Source organism: Gobio gobio, assembly GCF_949357685.1.
Source record: "Gobio gobio genome assembly, chromosome: 3".
NCBI classification, from domain to species: Eukaryota; Metazoa; Chordata; class Actinopteri; order Cypriniformes; family Gobionidae; genus Gobio; species Gobio gobio.
In genome coordinates, this window is record NC_137099.1 from 49550903 (window position 1) to 49569248 (window position 18346).

General features: G+C 38.0%; 2 protein-coding genes across 6 annotated transcripts in view; one reads left to right on the forward strand and one right to left on the reverse strand.

Annotated features, from left to right (window-relative positions):
* The window catches only part of tmprss3b (transmembrane serine protease 3b), a gene marked incomplete at both ends in the record, with an annotated part of 17649 nt that extends 15140 nt beyond the window's left edge, over nucleotides 1-2509 (forward strand). Inside the window, one exon of the mRNA XM_079813230.1 lies at nucleotides 2492-2509. Coding sequence (XP_079669356.1) covers nucleotides 2492-2509 — 18 coding nt within the window. The remainder of the gene's footprint in view (nucleotides 1-2491) is intronic.
* On the reverse strand, nucleotides 805-18192 carry pknox1.2 (pbx/knotted 1 homeobox 1.2). 5 transcript variants are annotated; one of them, XM_079812271.1, is made up of 11 exons: nucleotides 18073-18192; nucleotides 16563-16670; nucleotides 12941-13086; nucleotides 12677-12848; nucleotides 11390-11560; nucleotides 11197-11311; nucleotides 8223-8320; nucleotides 7934-8062; nucleotides 4411-4487; nucleotides 4172-4335; nucleotides 805-2764 (listed from the first exon to the last, which is right to left on the reverse strand). In XM_079812271.1, the coding sequence occupies exons 2-11, from the start codon at nucleotides 16611-16613 to the stop codon at nucleotides 2565-2567; spliced, it is 1323 nt and encodes a 440-aa protein (XP_079668397.1). In that variant the 5' UTR covers nucleotides 16614-16670; nucleotides 18073-18192; the 3' UTR covers nucleotides 805-2564. The 5 variants fall into 5 exon arrangements, with proteins under 5 accessions (XP_079668397.1, XP_079668395.1, XP_079668399.1 ...); XM_079812269.1 differs by having other exon boundaries at nucleotides 12941-13119; XM_079812273.1 differs by lacking the exon at nucleotides 18073-18192 and adding an exon at nucleotides 17346-17365.
* Between the last annotated feature and the right edge of the window lie 154 nt (nucleotides 18193-18346).

Here is an 18346-nt window from a genome sequence, read left to right on the forward strand (position 1 = left end):
TTCCAGTAGATGGCAGCAATCTTTCACTAAACTATACCCATTCATGTTTTCACCATGAATTAAACTCAGAAATTTTGAAATTTAATGTGAATTTGACATAAAATGTTGCTATTTTAAATAAACCTGAATATAAATATCATTACTAATGTCCCCCTTAAAACTGCACAACTGTAGAGAAAACATTAGGCTTGTCTGTGGCCCCTGGCGAACCCAGAACAGCTGCTTGCATAAAGTTTAAGGTAAAAATAACAAATTAATTAGCGAACATTAGTATTTTACTACTATGAAATTAGATAAACTGTTCATTCATTTTGGGGCCCCTATGGATGAGTGGGGCCCCTAGCATTTGCCAAATTCCGCCTATGCCGCGGGCCGTCCCTGGTGTAAACTACAAAAACGGCAATTTGTGAAAACAGTGATGTCATGAGCAGGCATGTTACGTGTTCAGTCTATAGACGCGTATTGTTTCTTTACAAAGTGGCATCGCACAACTACTGGCCTGGCAGCAGAATACAGCATTTATAGTCGTTTTTGTGGATCCATGTAAATGGAGATGGTTTTGACAACGTTGTCGTCTATACATGAAAAACGTTTCCCTTTTTAGTACATCGTTGTCGTGTAAACGTACCCCAAGTCTCAATTCTGCTCTTCCAAATCGCTGTATTCGTGCCTTCCACTACTTAAATATACAAAAAGTGCTGCAAAAGGAGTAAATGCTGAACCAGGATAACAAATCCAAAGGAAAAATTGACCAAAAATAATAATAATAATAATAAATAAACACCACTTTCCATGAACTACATTAGTTTCGCCCCAGGTCAAATTATTTATTTGTTTACGCGGCAGACTCGGTGAAGGTTACACTAAAAATACTCTCCCGGCCCTGACACGAATGCAGCTCTTGACCTCTGATGTCACACTACAGGATGCACAAACAAATCAAATCACACGCAACCGTGTCCTTCAGGTACAGTGTTCTTTATTACAAAATGAAGAGTCTGAAAGGCAAATCAGTGTGTGTGTGAGAGAGAAAAGAGAAAAATGCTCAACGCCCAAAGTGCAGCGTTTAAACCTCCTCATGCTAAGCTAACGGAGTTGACTTTCTCCTTTTGGGTTAGTCATCTGACTGATGGCATCACAAGACTACTGCTGGAAATGAAAAGCCGCTCAGTACTGACAGCCTAAAGCACATACTGAATACGCAAAATAACTATAAAACAGGATATATGATCTCAATTAAGTGACAGCTGTAAAAAGGAAGAAACGGGGACAAACATGTCCACAATCCAAATTTTATATCAAGATTTTACTAACAGCTCAACTGTACCAATCTCATGAGGTTTACGCAGATAGATTTGTATTTCTAATTGTGAGCATACGGTATGTTTCTAAAAATAATATTGTATGTTTCTTTACAATAATAAATGAAAACACATGCAATCAATCCTTAAATATAGAAAACATTTGTTTTATCCACTTTGTTATAGTGAAAAACATGTTTTCCTGTGAAAAGTCTAGGAACTGTCCATGTTAACTCATAAAAAAAAAAAAAGTATTCAGTCATAAATGTTTGAGCTGAAGGGGTTTAACATCAAGGATGAGTCCCTTTGCTGATAATTATACATAAATACAAAATCTTGTTGACGTCCTTCTCTTTTCAAGTTCTGTTAATATAATCATTAAAAAGCAATAACATTTCCTTCTCATACAACAATTACAGGCATTGAATGTCGCAAACAATCACGACCTCGCAAAATATCATTTTTGGACACGGTATCCATGTCGATTGCACAGGAAGTGACATCAGAGACCGTCTCACATTGCGGCATTAGAAATGTAAAAATGTAAGGCTTCAGAGTTTATGCCTTCAGCGTACAGTATAATTCATTCTTTGTACTTTGTACTAAGTAGTTCCCACAAACCTCCTGCACGTTAAAAGTGTTTTTTGTCTTTTTCATACATAAATACTCCTTACAAAACATAGCAAACCAGAGCAAAACAAACAAATGAAAAAAAACACAAAAACAAGTTGGCACCCATCATTTGTGACAGTGTACTATAAAAATAGTTCCTTCTATTTCCTGGTGCCTGATTAAAGCAAACACAGGCATGCAAGAGACGGAATCTCATTGTCGTCGTATCCGAGACCATGATGATAAGTATAACCGAATCATCCAGCATCACTATTTTTTTATTTCCTTCCTTTTAGCTCTTTCAAAATGTGCTTTGAACACTTTCTTTAAGTTTACAGTATCATACAAAAAGTGCACTCGGCTAACTGCGTCGGAAATGATTTGTGTGTTCTGCCGTGAGAGAGACTTGTGCTTGTGTCTTGGCTTTTGACCTGTGTGTGTGTGTGGGTTGTTTCGGTGTGTGTGGCTTTAAGCCCTTTCTCTGTACTCCAAACAAGCTGTTTGACAGCTTGAGGATGTGTGCTGTGACCTTCAACACGTCAGCCGAGGTGTTTGTGTGAATGTCTCTTACTTCTTAGTGCTCTGATGCTCCTTAAACGTCTCTCTTTATGCTATATGCGTTACTGTGAGAGTGTGTGTGGTTCAGTCCTACTACAGCGAGTCGCTGGTCTCCAGGCCCAGCCTGGTCATGTCGGTGTGAGAAGGATCATTGTCCTCATCCTCTTCGTCATCTTCATCGTCATCATCCTCGCTGTGACCTCCCATCATGACCTGCTGCATGGCCAGCGTAGCTCCATCTGATGAGAGTGTCTGTAGTCCATCCTCACCCACACCGACTGTTACTGTGGTACCTGAGTATGACAACCATATAATTCACATATATACTGTATATTCACACATAAACAAACCTCATTGGTTCTTGCTGAAGCTCAAACGTGCTGCGTAACACGAGAATGAACCTCATTGGTTCTCACAGAAGCTCAAACGTGCTGCGTAACACGAGAATGAACCTCATTGGTTCTTGCTGAAGCTCAAACGTGCTGCGTAACACAAGAATGAACCTCATTGGTTCTTGCTGAAGCTCAAACGTGCTGCGTAACACGAGAATGAACCTCATTGGTTCTCACAGAAGCTCAAACGTGCTGCGTAACACAAGAATGAACCTCATTGGTTCTTGCTGAAGCTCAAACGTGCTGCGTAACACAAGAATGAACCTCATTGGTTCTTGCTGAAGCTCAAACGTGCTGCGTAACACAAGAATGAACCTCATTGGTTCTTGCTGAAGCTCAAACGTGCTGCGTAACACAAGAATGAACCTCATTGGTTCTCACAGAAGCTCAAACGTGCTGCGTAACACAAGAATGAACCTCATTGGTTCTCACAGAAGCTCAAACGTGCTGCGTAACACACGAGAATGAACCTCATTGGTTCTCACAGAAGCTCAAACGTGCTGCGGAACACAAGAATGAACCTCATTGGTTCTCACAGAAGCTCAAACGTGCTGCGTAACACAAGAATGAACCTCATTGGTTCTCACAGAAGCTCAAACGTGCTGCGGAACACAAGAATGAACCTCATTGGTTCTCACAGAAGCTCAAACGTGCTGCGGAACACAAAAATGAACCTCATTGGTTCTCACAGAAGCTCAAACGTGCTGCGTAACACAAGAATGAACCTCATTGGTTCTCACAGAAGCTCAAACGTGCTGCGTAACACACGAGAATGAACCTCATTGGTTCTCACAGAAGCTCAAACGTGCTGCGCAACACAAGAATGAACCTCATTGGTTCTCACACGTCAAGTGAACATGCTTCCGTTTACCACAACTGATGTGTGATTTGATTTAGGTTTATATGTGAATAGAAGCCTAAATTCCATCCGCTCATCATATAAAGCGATCAAGTCTCTTCTGAAAATATGGACTAAACCGCTCAATTCATATTAATTAGTTTTATGATCTCTTTATGAACTTTTTGAAACGTTGTAGTTGCGTAGCTGTCAATGGAGGGACAGAAATCGCTCAGATTTTTTTCTTAATTTGTGTTTTGAAGATGAACTAAAGTCTTGTGGGTTCGGAACGACATGAGGGTGGGTAAATGATCACAAAAAAAAACATTTTTGGGTGAACTAACCCTTTAACAGTCTGAGTTGTGCAATGGAAATCACTCGTCTTACAACTTAAAATGTACCACTGCGCCCTAAACTAAATAAACTAATACTCTATGCTGATTTAATCGATGATGTCTAAAGCGCCGTACCGTCTTCCATGGTGACCTGTTGCTGGGTCACAGAGGAGGCGAGGGAGTTGGGCCAGAAGCGTTGTAGGGGCCGCGTCTGAGGCGTCTTCTTTTTGCTCTTGGGTGTGTCTGAGGAGCTGGCGTCCAGCATGGGCTGAAGGATCCGTCGCCGAGCGTTAATAAACCTGGAGACATTTAGCCAATCAGAGACGATCCAGATGACTAGAGAGTCTGCATATGTATCAAGTCTGATAACTCACCAGTTGTTAACCTGCAGCAGTGTGAGGTTGGTCTGCAGGGCAATCTGTTTCTTCTCATCTTCTGTAGGATATGGGTGCTGGGAGGGACAGAAATAATGTAGAGTCTGTATTTTTGCACTCTATATATGTTCACTTTCTCTTCTCTACTTCATTTGAACAATGTCTCTCTGTGGGCCGCCCGTCTAAACAGATGCCTGACAGAAAAGCTGCCCGCCAGGCTCTTCAGTGATCAGTGCAGCATCTCCAGAAGCTCAGTCATATGAGCAGCTGACATTTGCGATTGTTAATGTACGTGTGTGTGTGTGTGCTTCACGAGCCAGTCATCCATACCTACCGGCTCAATTAATTCATCTATACATTTAAAAAAAGCTCACTGTGGTTCTTACGAACAAAATCAATTTCAAGCTGCCAAAAATAAATTCTTAGCTTGAGTAGCTCTGAGGTCTGATAATGTGACGTTTTCATTATGTATAAGGAGATTCAGGGAACAGCATTATACTTAAAATGTGTTTTCAGCTATATTAATCAATTAAAGGGGTGATGAATTGAGAAATCAACTTTCCCTTGAGCTTTTGATATATAAAAGGTAATCGTGATATAAGAATATCCTTTAAAGGGTTAGTTCACCCAAAAATGAAAATTCTGTCATTAATTACTTTCCCTCATGTCGTTCGACACCCGTAAGACCTCCGTTCATCTTTGGAACAGAAATGAAGATATTTTAGTTGAAATCTGATGGCTCTGAAAGGCCTCCATTGGCACAATGCACTTTACACTCTCAAGACCCTTAAAAGGTACTAAAGACGTCGTTACAAAGTCCATCTCACTACAGTGGTTCTAAAATAACTTTATGAATCGGCGAGAATAGTTTTTGTGTGCAAAAAAACCCAAAATAATGACTTACATAGTGATGACGATTTCAAAACAAGGCATCATGAAGCTTCGAAGCGTTATGAATCAGCGAGTCGAATCAGCGGTTTGAATCGCCAAATTTCAGCAGTTTGGATCATGATTCGGCTCACTGATTCATAACGCTTCGAAGCTTCATGATGCCTTGTTTTGAAATCGTCATCACTATGTAAGTCGTTATTTAGGGTTTTTTTGCACACAAAAACTATTCTCGCCGATTCATAAAGTTATTGTAGAACCACTGTAGTGAGATGGACTTTGTAACAACGTCTTTAGTACCTTTTAAGGGTCTTGAGAGTGTAAAGTACATTGTGCCAATGGAGGCCTTTCAGAGCCATCAGATTTCAACTAAAATATCTTCATTTCTGTTCCGAAGATTGAAGGTCTTACGGGTGTCGAACGACATGAGGGTAAGTAATTAATGACAGAATTTTCATTTTTGGGTGAACTAACCCTTTAAGTGTCCGAGCTGAAAACGTCCTTGTTAGTCAAATTAAAGCTTTTATTGACACCAGGCCCAGCAAACGATCGATCTCAGAATGCGCCAACCAAGCTGTGACGTCAGAGTGTGGTGAAACACCGCCTCAACAGAAGAAGAACAACGCCTGATTCTGTAGCCCCGTCCACCGACTCGTGCCTGACATGTTATAGATAAATAACATAGGCCTACTTGGAGCTAAACCGGATCGAGCTTCCAAGTAATAAACATGCCGCATAAGCTTCATTCGGATTCCAATATTATGAATGCATGGGTGAACTTTATTTTTAATGAATATGCAGCTCACGTGGGGAAGACATTGCGCGTTTGTTCCCTTCATTTCACCACAGATTCGTTTGTAAACAAGAGACTGGATTTGCAGACAGGATGAGATTACATGAATGAATGAAGCAACACACTAATGTGAGTAAAAAAAAATTTTTTATATGTGAAAGTATTGCATTGTTACAGACCGTTTAATATCTATTGATTCTGTGTACGTGTCTAAATGAACATAATTTAGCGCGCTGTCACAGGCTGGAGAATCCTTTATTTGAGGTGTTGTTGGTTCATTGTGCTGCGATTCGTGATCAGACTCGGACATGTAGCCTATGGGCCAGGGCTCGCAAAGCCTAATGTCCCGGGGCTATGTGTTTTCCAGACGGGCTACCAAGTGCTTTGCTTACTCTCTTGCCTTGATATTTGAAGGAAAAATACAATCGTGGAAGTTTTGATCATACTTTGATTTGTCTGACTCTGCAGTGAGGCTTGTGTGTGCGTGTGTTAGTGATGCACGGTTCGCGGTTATATCCACCGATCGGGCGGGCCAAGTAATAAAAAATAACATTCCAATTAATTGCGGGTGGATGAGAGATGAATCATTGTGTTTGTTTGATAAAGACATTTAGAGAGCACTGTGGGCCAATCATTCCGGTTGCCGTCCCTTTTAACGATTAATTGTGCAGCTCTAATAGCGTTAAATATACATTAGCGTTCAAAGGTTAAGGGTCAGTAAGACTTTTTTAAATGAGTAATTAGTACTCTTATTCAGCAGAGGACGCATTCAATTTTATCAAAATTAACAGTGAAGACACACATTGTTACAAACAATCTATTTCAAATAAATGCTGTTGTTTTTAACTTTCTATTCATCACATAATCCTGAAAAAAATGTATCATGGCTTCTACAAAAAATATTAAGCAGCACAACTGTTTTCAACATTGATAATAATGTGAAATATTTCTTGAGCAGCAAATCAGATCATATTAGAATGATTTTCGAAGGATCACGTGACACTGAAGACTGGAGTAATGATGCTGAAAATTCAGCTTTGGCATCGTTATTTTGAAGCAGTAGTCCGTAACTTTTTGCGCACTAGCGGTTAATAAACAGAACTGCATGCGTCTTGCGGAAGAACCTTGCAGCCGGAGCTACTTCTCTCTGTTTATGTCTATGGCGAGTCACGCAGGGACTGTGCTCCTCCGCAGCGGTTCCTACTGGACCGTTCTGAAATAGTCCCAATATAAACATTTATTATAAGTGTACCATAATGATTCAGGGTAAGACAAAAAACACAGTTTGGAAAATGGATTCATGTTGTACATTCTCATTATATAATTTTTGTAAAGTTACAGACAGCAGCTTTAAAGTGTAATATTTTACTGTTTTTGATCAAATTAATGCCGCCTTGGTGTGCATAAGAGCCCATATTATTATTTACTATTTTAATTATGAATAATAAACCTTTTTTTTGTTTAAATAATGTATTATTATCATTACTACTAACAGTTCAGCAAATCACACTATATTATTTTACTACCCCAATACCTGAGAGTGACGACTGGAGCTGTTAGTTATACTGTATTTATCATTGACGTGAACATGATACACTGTTTGCAACCCATTTTACTCCCATAATGTGAGGGTGTATTCAGTATGAAAAATATGTAGGATGGCACTTTTTTTTATTTTACTGCTTGGTCAGAATGTGAATAATTGTTTTGATACTGTAGGGGTTAAAAAAAGAGAGGACTCGATGACTTGGTGTCATCTGTGATCGATCACTCTTTCTGTGAATAGGCTTTTAGACTGGCCCATCACTATAAAACAGTGAAGGACAGAAGAATATTACTTACACCGATGTGCTGGAAGAGCCAAGAACGCATGACGTTGGTGGCGTGTTTGGGCAGGATGCCTCTCTTGGCTTTCGATGAGCTGTCCTCCTGACTGAAAAAGCTCAGATCCTGGTTCAGCTGCAACTGAAGCTGTGGGCAAATGAATGCGCCTGTCATGGGTGTGTGCGTTTATGCTAATACCATTCATACTGTAATAGATAGTTGGATCAGCACATCTTGAGCCAATCAAAGAAACTCTGAATACTAGAATAACTGCATGACATGAGTGTGTTTGGTGATGATCACTCACCTGTGAGTTCTGGATGCGTATTGTTCCAGGTGACAGAGTCTGTGTGACCACCTGCCCCTGTGGAGTAACAACTGTAACAGGCTGATATACTGTACCACCTGGACAAAACAAACACACGCTCACAGAGTCCATATACAATGAAATGTGAGAACGAAGAAGAAAACAGTCCAAGAAAGAAATCAGGAAATTCAATTGAAAAGCAGATTAAAGTAATTCAATTATTTACAAAGATAAAAAGTGTTAATATACACTAGCATTCAAAGGTTTAGGCTCAGGAAAATTGTTTGGTTACACTTCATTTCAGGGTGTCATTGTTACAGTGTTATTATACATTTAAGTATGTAGTAATAATAATTAACTACATGTACTTACTATTAGGTTTGGTTTGGTTTAAGGTTACAAACAGTAACTACATGTAACGTGTGTAACAAGTAGGGCTGTTGAATATATTATCGAAATATCGCAAATGTACATATCGCAATGCATATCGCAAGGGCACGCGATATCTGAATGATTTTAATAGGCTACTTCAACATTGTGAAAAGTGTATGTTTTAGGTTGAGGCATATAGCGGAGAATAGACTGAGCACACGACTGTTACTTATGTGACTTGCTTGAAGTTAAAAAGAGTTATTAAATGCAATAACTTGCGATAAACAACTCCTTGCAGTCTCATGATGTCTGCTGTCTGACACACACCGAAACGTGCGCACAAGTCTTTTTTTTTTCTTTTCTTTTTTTTGTGTCTTGTTACACACTCGAACTGTCAAATACACACACAGTTGTGTCAAAATGGCTGTCTTGATGAGTATTCATGTAAACACAGTCGGTTATGCTTTAAGTGAAAGATATCAGTTGGGGAAAGAAATAGATTTTACACACTTAAAGCAATATTGTATCGCATGTCGAATATCGCATTATTTAACAGGGATATCGCATTTTTCTTCAATATCGCACAGCCCTAGTAACAAAGACACTGTAAAATAAAGTGTAACCATTTTTTATGACATAAATCAATACTTTAAATCAGCAAAGACATATTAACTTGATCAAAAGTTAAAGTAAAAATACATTTGTTACAAAAAAATTCAAATAAATGCTGTTCTGTCAAATGTTCTATTCATCAAATAATCCTGAAAGAAATATATCACGGTTTCCACAAAAATATTAAAGTCCCAGTGAACCGGAAGTTGCAACTGATTTTATTTCAGTGCTGTGACGTATTTTCCAAGCTAAACGGAATATTGAATAGGGGGCAGGGTTTCACTTCAGCGCTCCTCCTCTCCATCTCATGCTCATAGCAGACTAACGGTTGGAGGGGAGTGGTTAAGGATATTCAAACCCAAGCCGGCGCATAGTCGTCATCGGAAAGGGAACGCCATTCAAGACCGGAAGTTACTTTTCAGATTTTGATTAAATATTACCACGGCAAACAATTGTTTTATGTGTATTAACTTGCACGGATTAATTGTTCACCCTAAGACCTGTAATGTGGGCTAACAAAGTAAATAAGACCGATTTTGATTTCATGAGGACTTTAAGCAGCACAACCAGTTTCAACATTGATAATGATAAGAAATATCTCTTGAGCACCAAAGCAGCATATATGAATGATTTCTGAAGGATCATGTGACACTGAAGACTGGAGTAATAGATTGCAACAGTTGGGTTCTGGAAATACAAACTCCATTAATTTCCTCCATAGGGAAATTGATTTTGAATGATAACTTATAAACCTTTAAAGACAGACCTATTGTGAGCTAGGAGGTTGTTAATCGATGGTATTTGCTTCTGTTGAAGCCGTCAGCCTGCATTATTTCAACTTAGTTTTAAAAAGAATCGTGTTTAACAGTGGAATTTGTAGTGAAAATCTACATTACCCATTATGCTGTATAGAAGATTCCACCAATCAGAGAGTCGAAACAAGCTAAAAGCACTTTAGCTCCGCCCACCACCATGAAGCACTACGAATGATGTAATCGAATCAGACTCTCAAAATACTTAAATATACATATATACACACACACACACACACACACACACACACACATTGTAGGCATATATATTGTATACTGTTGTCTGAGGTCAACTTATGACGTTTGCGTGTTTTTACATTCAAAAACATCATAATGAATAAGTAATAGGCTAATAATTTTCAGCAAAAAATTTTTTTTATCTCATTCTGTCTGCAAAAAAATCCGCAGTGAAATGAAGCGAACAAACATGCAATGTCTTGCCAACGTGAATTGGAAATGAATTAAAAATAAAGTTCAACCACATTCCTAATATTGGAATCCGACGGAAGTTTATGCAGCGACTGTGTTCTTCCACAACCAGGCTCTGCACAATATTTTGTAATCTTCAATGGCATGTTTATTGCTTGGTAGCTCAATCCGATTTAGAGCCATGTAGGCCTATGTTATTTATGTTACATGTCATGCGCGAGTCGGTGGGCGGGGCTACAGAATTAGGCATTGGTCTTCTTCTGTTGAAGCGGTTTTTCGCTGCTCTCTGACGTCACAGGGAAGCAAATTCGCAGATCTCTCATTTGACGAGCCAAAACAAGCTTTTATTTGACTAACAAGGAAGTTTTCAGCTCAAAAACTTACAGGATATTCTTATATCTCGATGACCTTTTATATATCAAAAGCTGAAGAAAAAGGTGATTTCTCAATTCATGACCCCTTTAATAAAGACTTTTTTTTGTTTTGTTTAATCCCTATGGGAGAAATAATTGGAAAAATACTTCCGGAACCAACAACGCTATGGCTGCTGAAAATCCAGCTTTGCCATTCTCTACCCCAATACAGGAGAGTGGTAACTTAGCCATTACATTTAAGCTATTTTTGTACTGTATTCATCATTGAAGTGAACGTGAAACGCAGTTTGCAACCCAAACGTAGGATGGCACATCAGAAATCAGACAAAAAAAAGACTAATAATGAAACATGGCAGAGTAAAACAATCAACAAACCTGTTAGCACCTGTGTGGGGTTTACAGTTGTGACAGTAACGTTGCCCTGTTGTAAAGCCGACGCTGGCACTACAATACCTTGTGAACTCATGGCTCCAGAGAACGAGGTCGGCGGCTGCGAGGAGAACATGTGCACAACGGTTATTTTCCGAGTGAAGATGGAGACCGATTTCTACCGTGTCTCTGAATGTACCTGTGTCTGTGTTGGCGAGTAGGGACTTCCTGGCTCTCCGCTGAGCAGAGTCTCGCTGTTCATCTTGGTCTTGAGGCAGGCGATGTAGCGGCTGCAGAAATCTTTACACAGGTCATTTACCTTCTCCAGCTCCAGCAGGTGAATCCGTAACACCTGGATGGCCTTCACCATCTGAGCACAGTGAGAGCGAACAGTACATTCAGCAAGCGTTCAGACACCATCAGAAACATACACGTTGTATGAGATTCTTACATTTTAAATCGATATTTCATTCTCTATATTTATTTCCTCAATCCTCACCAATCATGTAGATCCCAATGGGCTCAAATAAGTGTGTGAACTTTATTCAGTTAGCACAAATATTTATAATGTTTAAGCCAGTAATTATTTTAGTATCATGGTAGAAATTAAAATTCTATACCATTTGTCAAAATAAATAAATAATAAAGCACTAAAAACTTTTAAATGCTACAAATCCATTTAGACATCACATTATAATGTATAACATGAAAAATGGAAATTCATTTTGAGATTTAATTGTGTTATTAAATGATCAGTGTTTTGAACTTAAAGTTAGTCTTAGTTGACGGCAAAGGTTATCAATATGTAAAAATAGGGAAAATAACCATGCATGCTTAAATATCCAATATCGACTGAGAAATTAAAAATTTTTAATATTGACCAATTACTGATATATCATGCATCCCTAAATATACACTACCATTCAAAAGTTATGGGACAGTATGTTTTATTAAATAAATTAATACTTTTATTCAACAAGGATGCATTAAATTGATCAAAAGTAAAGACATTTATAATGTAACAAAAGATTTATATTTCATTTGAACTTTCTATTCATCAAAGAATCCTGGGGAGGAAATGTATCACATTTTCCACACAAATATTAAGCAGCACAACTGTTTTCAACATTAATAATAATAATAAAGTTTTTTGAGCAAATCGGCATAAATGATTTCTGAAGGATCATGTGACACTGAAGACTGGAGTAATGATGCTGAAAATTCAGCTTTGATCACAAGTTGTATTTTAAAATATATTCAAATAAAAAACAGATATTACATTGAAATAATATTTCACAGTATTACTGATTTTACTGTATTTCTTTTTAAAAGTAACCTTAGTGAGCATAAGAGACTAATTTTAAAAACATTAAAAAAAATATCTTACTGACCCCAAACTTTTGAACGGTAGTGTAAATATTTTACACTATTTAAATTTTAAATATTGAAACCTGGATAAATAATTGATCAGTACGACGCTTCTTACCAGATTGTCCAAATCGGGGTCCTCACTGAAGAATGCTTTGCCTTCTTTCTCCTGGTTTCGCACAAAGTTCTCGATATCCACATCGAAGCTGGCCGAGGTCACGCACTCTGAGCTCTGAGTGGATTGCTCGCATTTCTCAAAGAGCAGGGCCAACAGGGGGAACAAGGGGTGTCTGACAGTCAACAAACACATCGCTCTTTTAAACACAAATAGATATTTATGTACAATTTTTAAAAACATGCCACAAGAAAAACAGGAAGTTACCTGTAAATGGCCGTCTTGTAGACCTCCATAGGAGATTGTGGCTCAGAAGGTGCAGAGCTGCTCTCCTCTTCCTCTCTGTCCTCCTCCTCCTCCTCTTCCTCCAACCTCTCCTCCACTTGTCCCGCCGTCTGTTCTCCCACTTGCATCTGCACGGGACAGAGGAGCGAGGGGGGGTTTGGCTAGAGAATCAAGATGTGACAGTGTGAGGTATGTGGAAGTTAGCAATGTCAGCTGGCATGTCTGCGGGCGGTAACGTCCGTGTGTGGGCTGCTCTGAGAAACACAGCCTCTCAGTCACAGAGCAGAGCTCAGAGCCGACGAGACCCTAAGGGTCGACATGGGGTTTAAAAATCATGTAACAAAAACTCATTTTAACAAAGACGCTTCTCTCTCAAATCTCAGACTACTCTATCTTTGTCTGTCAGATTTAGAAAGGTTACGCAGATTTAACGGAATGGTTTTTCACATTAGTTTCAGACTATTTAGCAGAAAAACAGAGGAATTAGAGAACTAGCTTGAGTGACTGACTTTTAACATGCAAGATATGCAGATCAGGGTTATTATAGTTAACGAAAACTGAAACTAAAAACATTTTTCCATTACTTGAAATAAGACAAACCTTAACTGAAATAAAGTTTTAAAAATGCATTTAAAAAATATTTTGTTGCAATTAGATGTCAAGGCAACATTTCTCATTTTAATTTAGTTTAACTTGATGTACTATATATATATATATACATATATACGCACACACATATACACACACAGTATATATATATATACACACACACACACACACACACACACACACACACACACACACACACACACACACACACACACACACACACACACACACACACACACACACACACACACACACACACACACACATACAAACAGTACATATATATATATATATATACACACACACACACACACACACACACACACACACAGTGTATACTTACATACATACACGCACAGTATATTATATATATATATATATATATTATATATACACACACAGTGTATACTTAAACACATACACACACAGTATATATATATATATATATATATATATATATATATATATATATATATATATATATATATATATATATATATATATATATATATATATATATATATATATATATATATATATATATATATATATATATATATATATATATATATATATATATATATATATATATATATATATATATATATATACACACACACACACACACACACACACACACACAAAATGTATACTTACACACACACTATATACAGTGAGGAAAATAAGTATTTGAACACCCTGCTATTTTGCAAGTTCTCCCACTTAGAAATCATGGAGGGGTCTGAAATTGTCATCGTAGGTGCATGTCCACTGCGAGAGACATAATCTCTCACAAAAAAGTGAGAAATCAGCCCAGAACTACACGGGAGGAGCTGGTCAATGACAACCCCAGTCATGGGAGAAAGTCATGTGGTTAGATGAGACCAAAATAGAACTTTTTGGTCCTAATTCCACTAAACGTGTTTGGAGGAAGAAGAATAATGAGTACCATCCCAAGAACACCATCCCTACTGTGAAGCATGGGGGTGGTAGCATCATGCTTTGGGGGTGTTTTTCTGCACATGGGACAGGGCGACTGCACTGTATTAAGGAGAGGATGACCGGGGCCATGTATTGCGAGATTTTGGGGAACAACCTCCTTCCCTCAATTAGAGCATTGAAGATGGGTCGAGGCTGTGTCTTCCAACATGACAATGACCCGAAGCACACAGCCAGGATAACCAAGGAGTGGCTCTGTAAGAAGCATATCAAGGTTCTGGCGTGGCCTAGCCAGTCTCCAGACCTAAACCCAATAGAGAATCTTTGGAGGGAGCTCAAACTCTGTGTTTCTCAGCGACAGGCCAGAAACCTGACTGATCTAGAGAAGATCTGTGTGGAGGAGTGGGCCAAAATCCCTCCTGCAGTGTGTGCAAACCTGGTGAAAAACTACAAGAAACGTTTGACCTCTGTAATTGGAAACAAAGGCTACTGTACCAAATATTAACATCGATTTTCTCAGGTGTTCAAATACTTATTTGCAGCTGTATCATCCAAATAAATAGTTAAAAAATCATACATTGTGATTTCTGGAAAAATTTTTTTTAGATTATGTCTCTCGCAGTGGACATGCACCTACGATGACAATTTCAGACCCCCCCATGATTTCTAAGTGGGAGAACTTGCAAAATAACAGGGTGTTCAAATACACACACAGTATATATATATATATATATATATATATATATATATATATATATATATATATATATATATATATATATATATATATATATATATATATATATATATATATATATATATATATATATATACACACACACACACACAGTATATATATATATATACACACACACACAGTATATATATATATATATATACACACACACACAGTATATATATATATACACACACACACACAGTATATATATATATATATATATACACACACACACACACACACACACTATATATATATAAATTATTTATATTTAAAATGACAAAAACAACGTAAATAACTAAAAATGAACTAAAATTTAAATGAAAACATAAAAACTAATTTAAAATAGGAATAAAAACTAATAGTAGCCTATCTCAATGATACATTACTATGACACGTTACTAAAATAACACTGATCCAGATATCTTGAATAATTATAGTGCAATAATCTATTCACATTTTAAAATGATAATGTATTATACACAGTGTTGGTTTCTTTTCCTATTTGTACAGTTTTTTTTCTTTGTACTACAGAGTTGGACAGGCCCACATGATTGAGTGCATGTGATGGAGAGCAACAATAGTGTTGATTGAAAAGGGGGAGATGTTAAAAATATTTCACGACTGCTGGAAAATCTCGGGTTAGTCTCGAGTCTCTCTATCTCTCCATCCGATACCGCAGAGGTCAGACATTCACAAGGTCCCAGAATTCACAAGACATCAATCTCAGAGTGTGAGATGTTAGACTTGCATGTCTACAAAACTTTTATTGACTTTTTTTATTGCAATATAAAGTTGCTTATCACTTCATTCAAAGGGATAGTTCACCCAAAAATGGACATTTTAATCACCCTCAAGCCTTCCTAGGTGTATATGACCTAGGTGAAAATTGACGCCTCTCACGAAAACCATTTAAGGACGTAAAGTTTTAATTATGGACATGTATATTTTATTACAAAAACCCATCGCTTCGCTTCAGAAGGAATGTATTAACCCACTGGGGCAGTATGGATTACTTTTATGATGGATGGATGGATGCGCATTTTTGGGCTTCAAAACCTCTTCAACTCCTCGGGCACTATTCAATGCCATTATAACGCTTGGAAGAGCCAGGATATTATTTAATATAACTCTGATTGTGTTCGGCTGAAAGAAGAAAGTCATATACACATAAAATGGCTTGAGGGTCAGAACATTTTTAGGGGTCATTTTTGGGTGAACTACTCCTTTAAAAGGTCAATTAAACACATTCACACAAAACAAAACCAGTATTCCATTGGCTGTGTAAAGAGCTACTGGCTCTCTGGCAACACAAACCTGTTCAGCCTCTTGGTAATCCTCCATGGACACTGATGGGGATGTCATCATAGTTACTGTTGCCGTGGACAATGCTTGGGCATTCTATAAAGCTGATCTGTAGCACCACTGCCACAACAAAGAGAGAAACATTTATGTGGAAGAACAACCAAACAGCATTACAACCTGCCACTCTTGACTATATAGTGGACAATGAATAAAATGCTGCTATAAGCATCGACTAAGATCTTATCTGTAGGTGTATGACACACAATTCATATTCATTTTCAAGACCTTTCGCGTTACTTGCATAAGGGTCATGTAGTGTTTGATACACATGTAAAAGGCCATGCCAATATTTAAAGCAACATTATCGCGGACATATAACGGTATAAGACAAATAACGGTATTTTTACTGTCAGCTTAAACTTAATTAATTAGCATTTTGTCTTTTCAAATGTTTTAATGATGATAATAAAAAGCGTTGCGTTAATAAAAAAAATAACTATTTAATTTCAACAAATTTCGCACATGCTATTATTAAATTATATGTGTGTGTGTAAAACCATATATTATTTAAAACACATTTATATATCGCATCAACCGTTAAAAATGAGTTTTTATTGCATTTTCTGTGAATCAAAAGTTTATGCGCTGAATATAAGTGACGAAACCGAGTCAAAAAGTATTGTTTTATTTAATAACATTCATGAGCTTCAAAATAAACGTGTGTGCTGAACTGGATAAGCATCTGCAGTGGTCTTTGCGATCAGACGAATACAAAATCGAGATATAAATAGTTACATCGTTAAATATCTGCATCTGCACTGCAATACGATTTCAACGAGTGATTGACTTTGACCTGGGTTAAAACTGAGAACATCTTCATTTAAAAAAAAAAAAAAAAACATAACCGGTTTGCTCATTAACGTTCCGGGATGATTCATTTCTCGTAATGTGGTCTTCATATCTTCGTCTTTTTCTTCAGCCACAGATGACTGTATCTCATCCTCTCTATTACTGTAGGCGCCATGTTTGCACTGAGCCTCTGCCTATATTCATATCCATGTAACGTTTTATGCGAAGCGATATACACCCATAAGAACCGCTGGCGCTACCAATACACCATTATATTACATAACCGACGTCATAATAAAAAACATCAGCTTTCTTGAGTTTCTGCCGACTTATACATTTATCGTCTCTGTCTCTTTAAATATAATAAAAAGCCTGCCCATAATCGCCTATCAATCAATCTAAGGGACGTCGGGCTATCCCTCCCCACCAGTGCAGCCGCCATTCGCACTTCTACAAAAGATCATAAAAAAAAAAAGAGCTGGGCCTTGACTGTGTCGAGCCAGAAAATCTCCCCCGAAACCGCCGTCCAAACATCTGATTTCAGGCTAAAACCATCCTGACCGCGCGCCTCCCACGGAAGCTCGATCTTATGTGCCGAGTGCATTTTTAGTGTGCGGCCCAGATCGCCTGATTGATAGGGAGTCGGAAAAGAAGATTTTGAGTGACAGCTTACCTTAGTGCCAATCTTCGTCACAATGACAAGCGGCTGCAGCAATCGGGACCCGCAGTTCTTCCATGTCGTCACAGCGTAACGGCACGCAGGCAACTTTGCTCATGAATATTTATGAGGTGGGAGGAGATATTACGGTTTAGGGAAAAGTGCTCGCCCCCTGGAGACTTCTGTGGGGACAATGTAACATGCAGGCTATATTATAAAATATATATTTTGCACGGTGCGTGGTCATTTTAAATAGTCATTCGGAGCGTTTCATTAAATGAAGCACAGT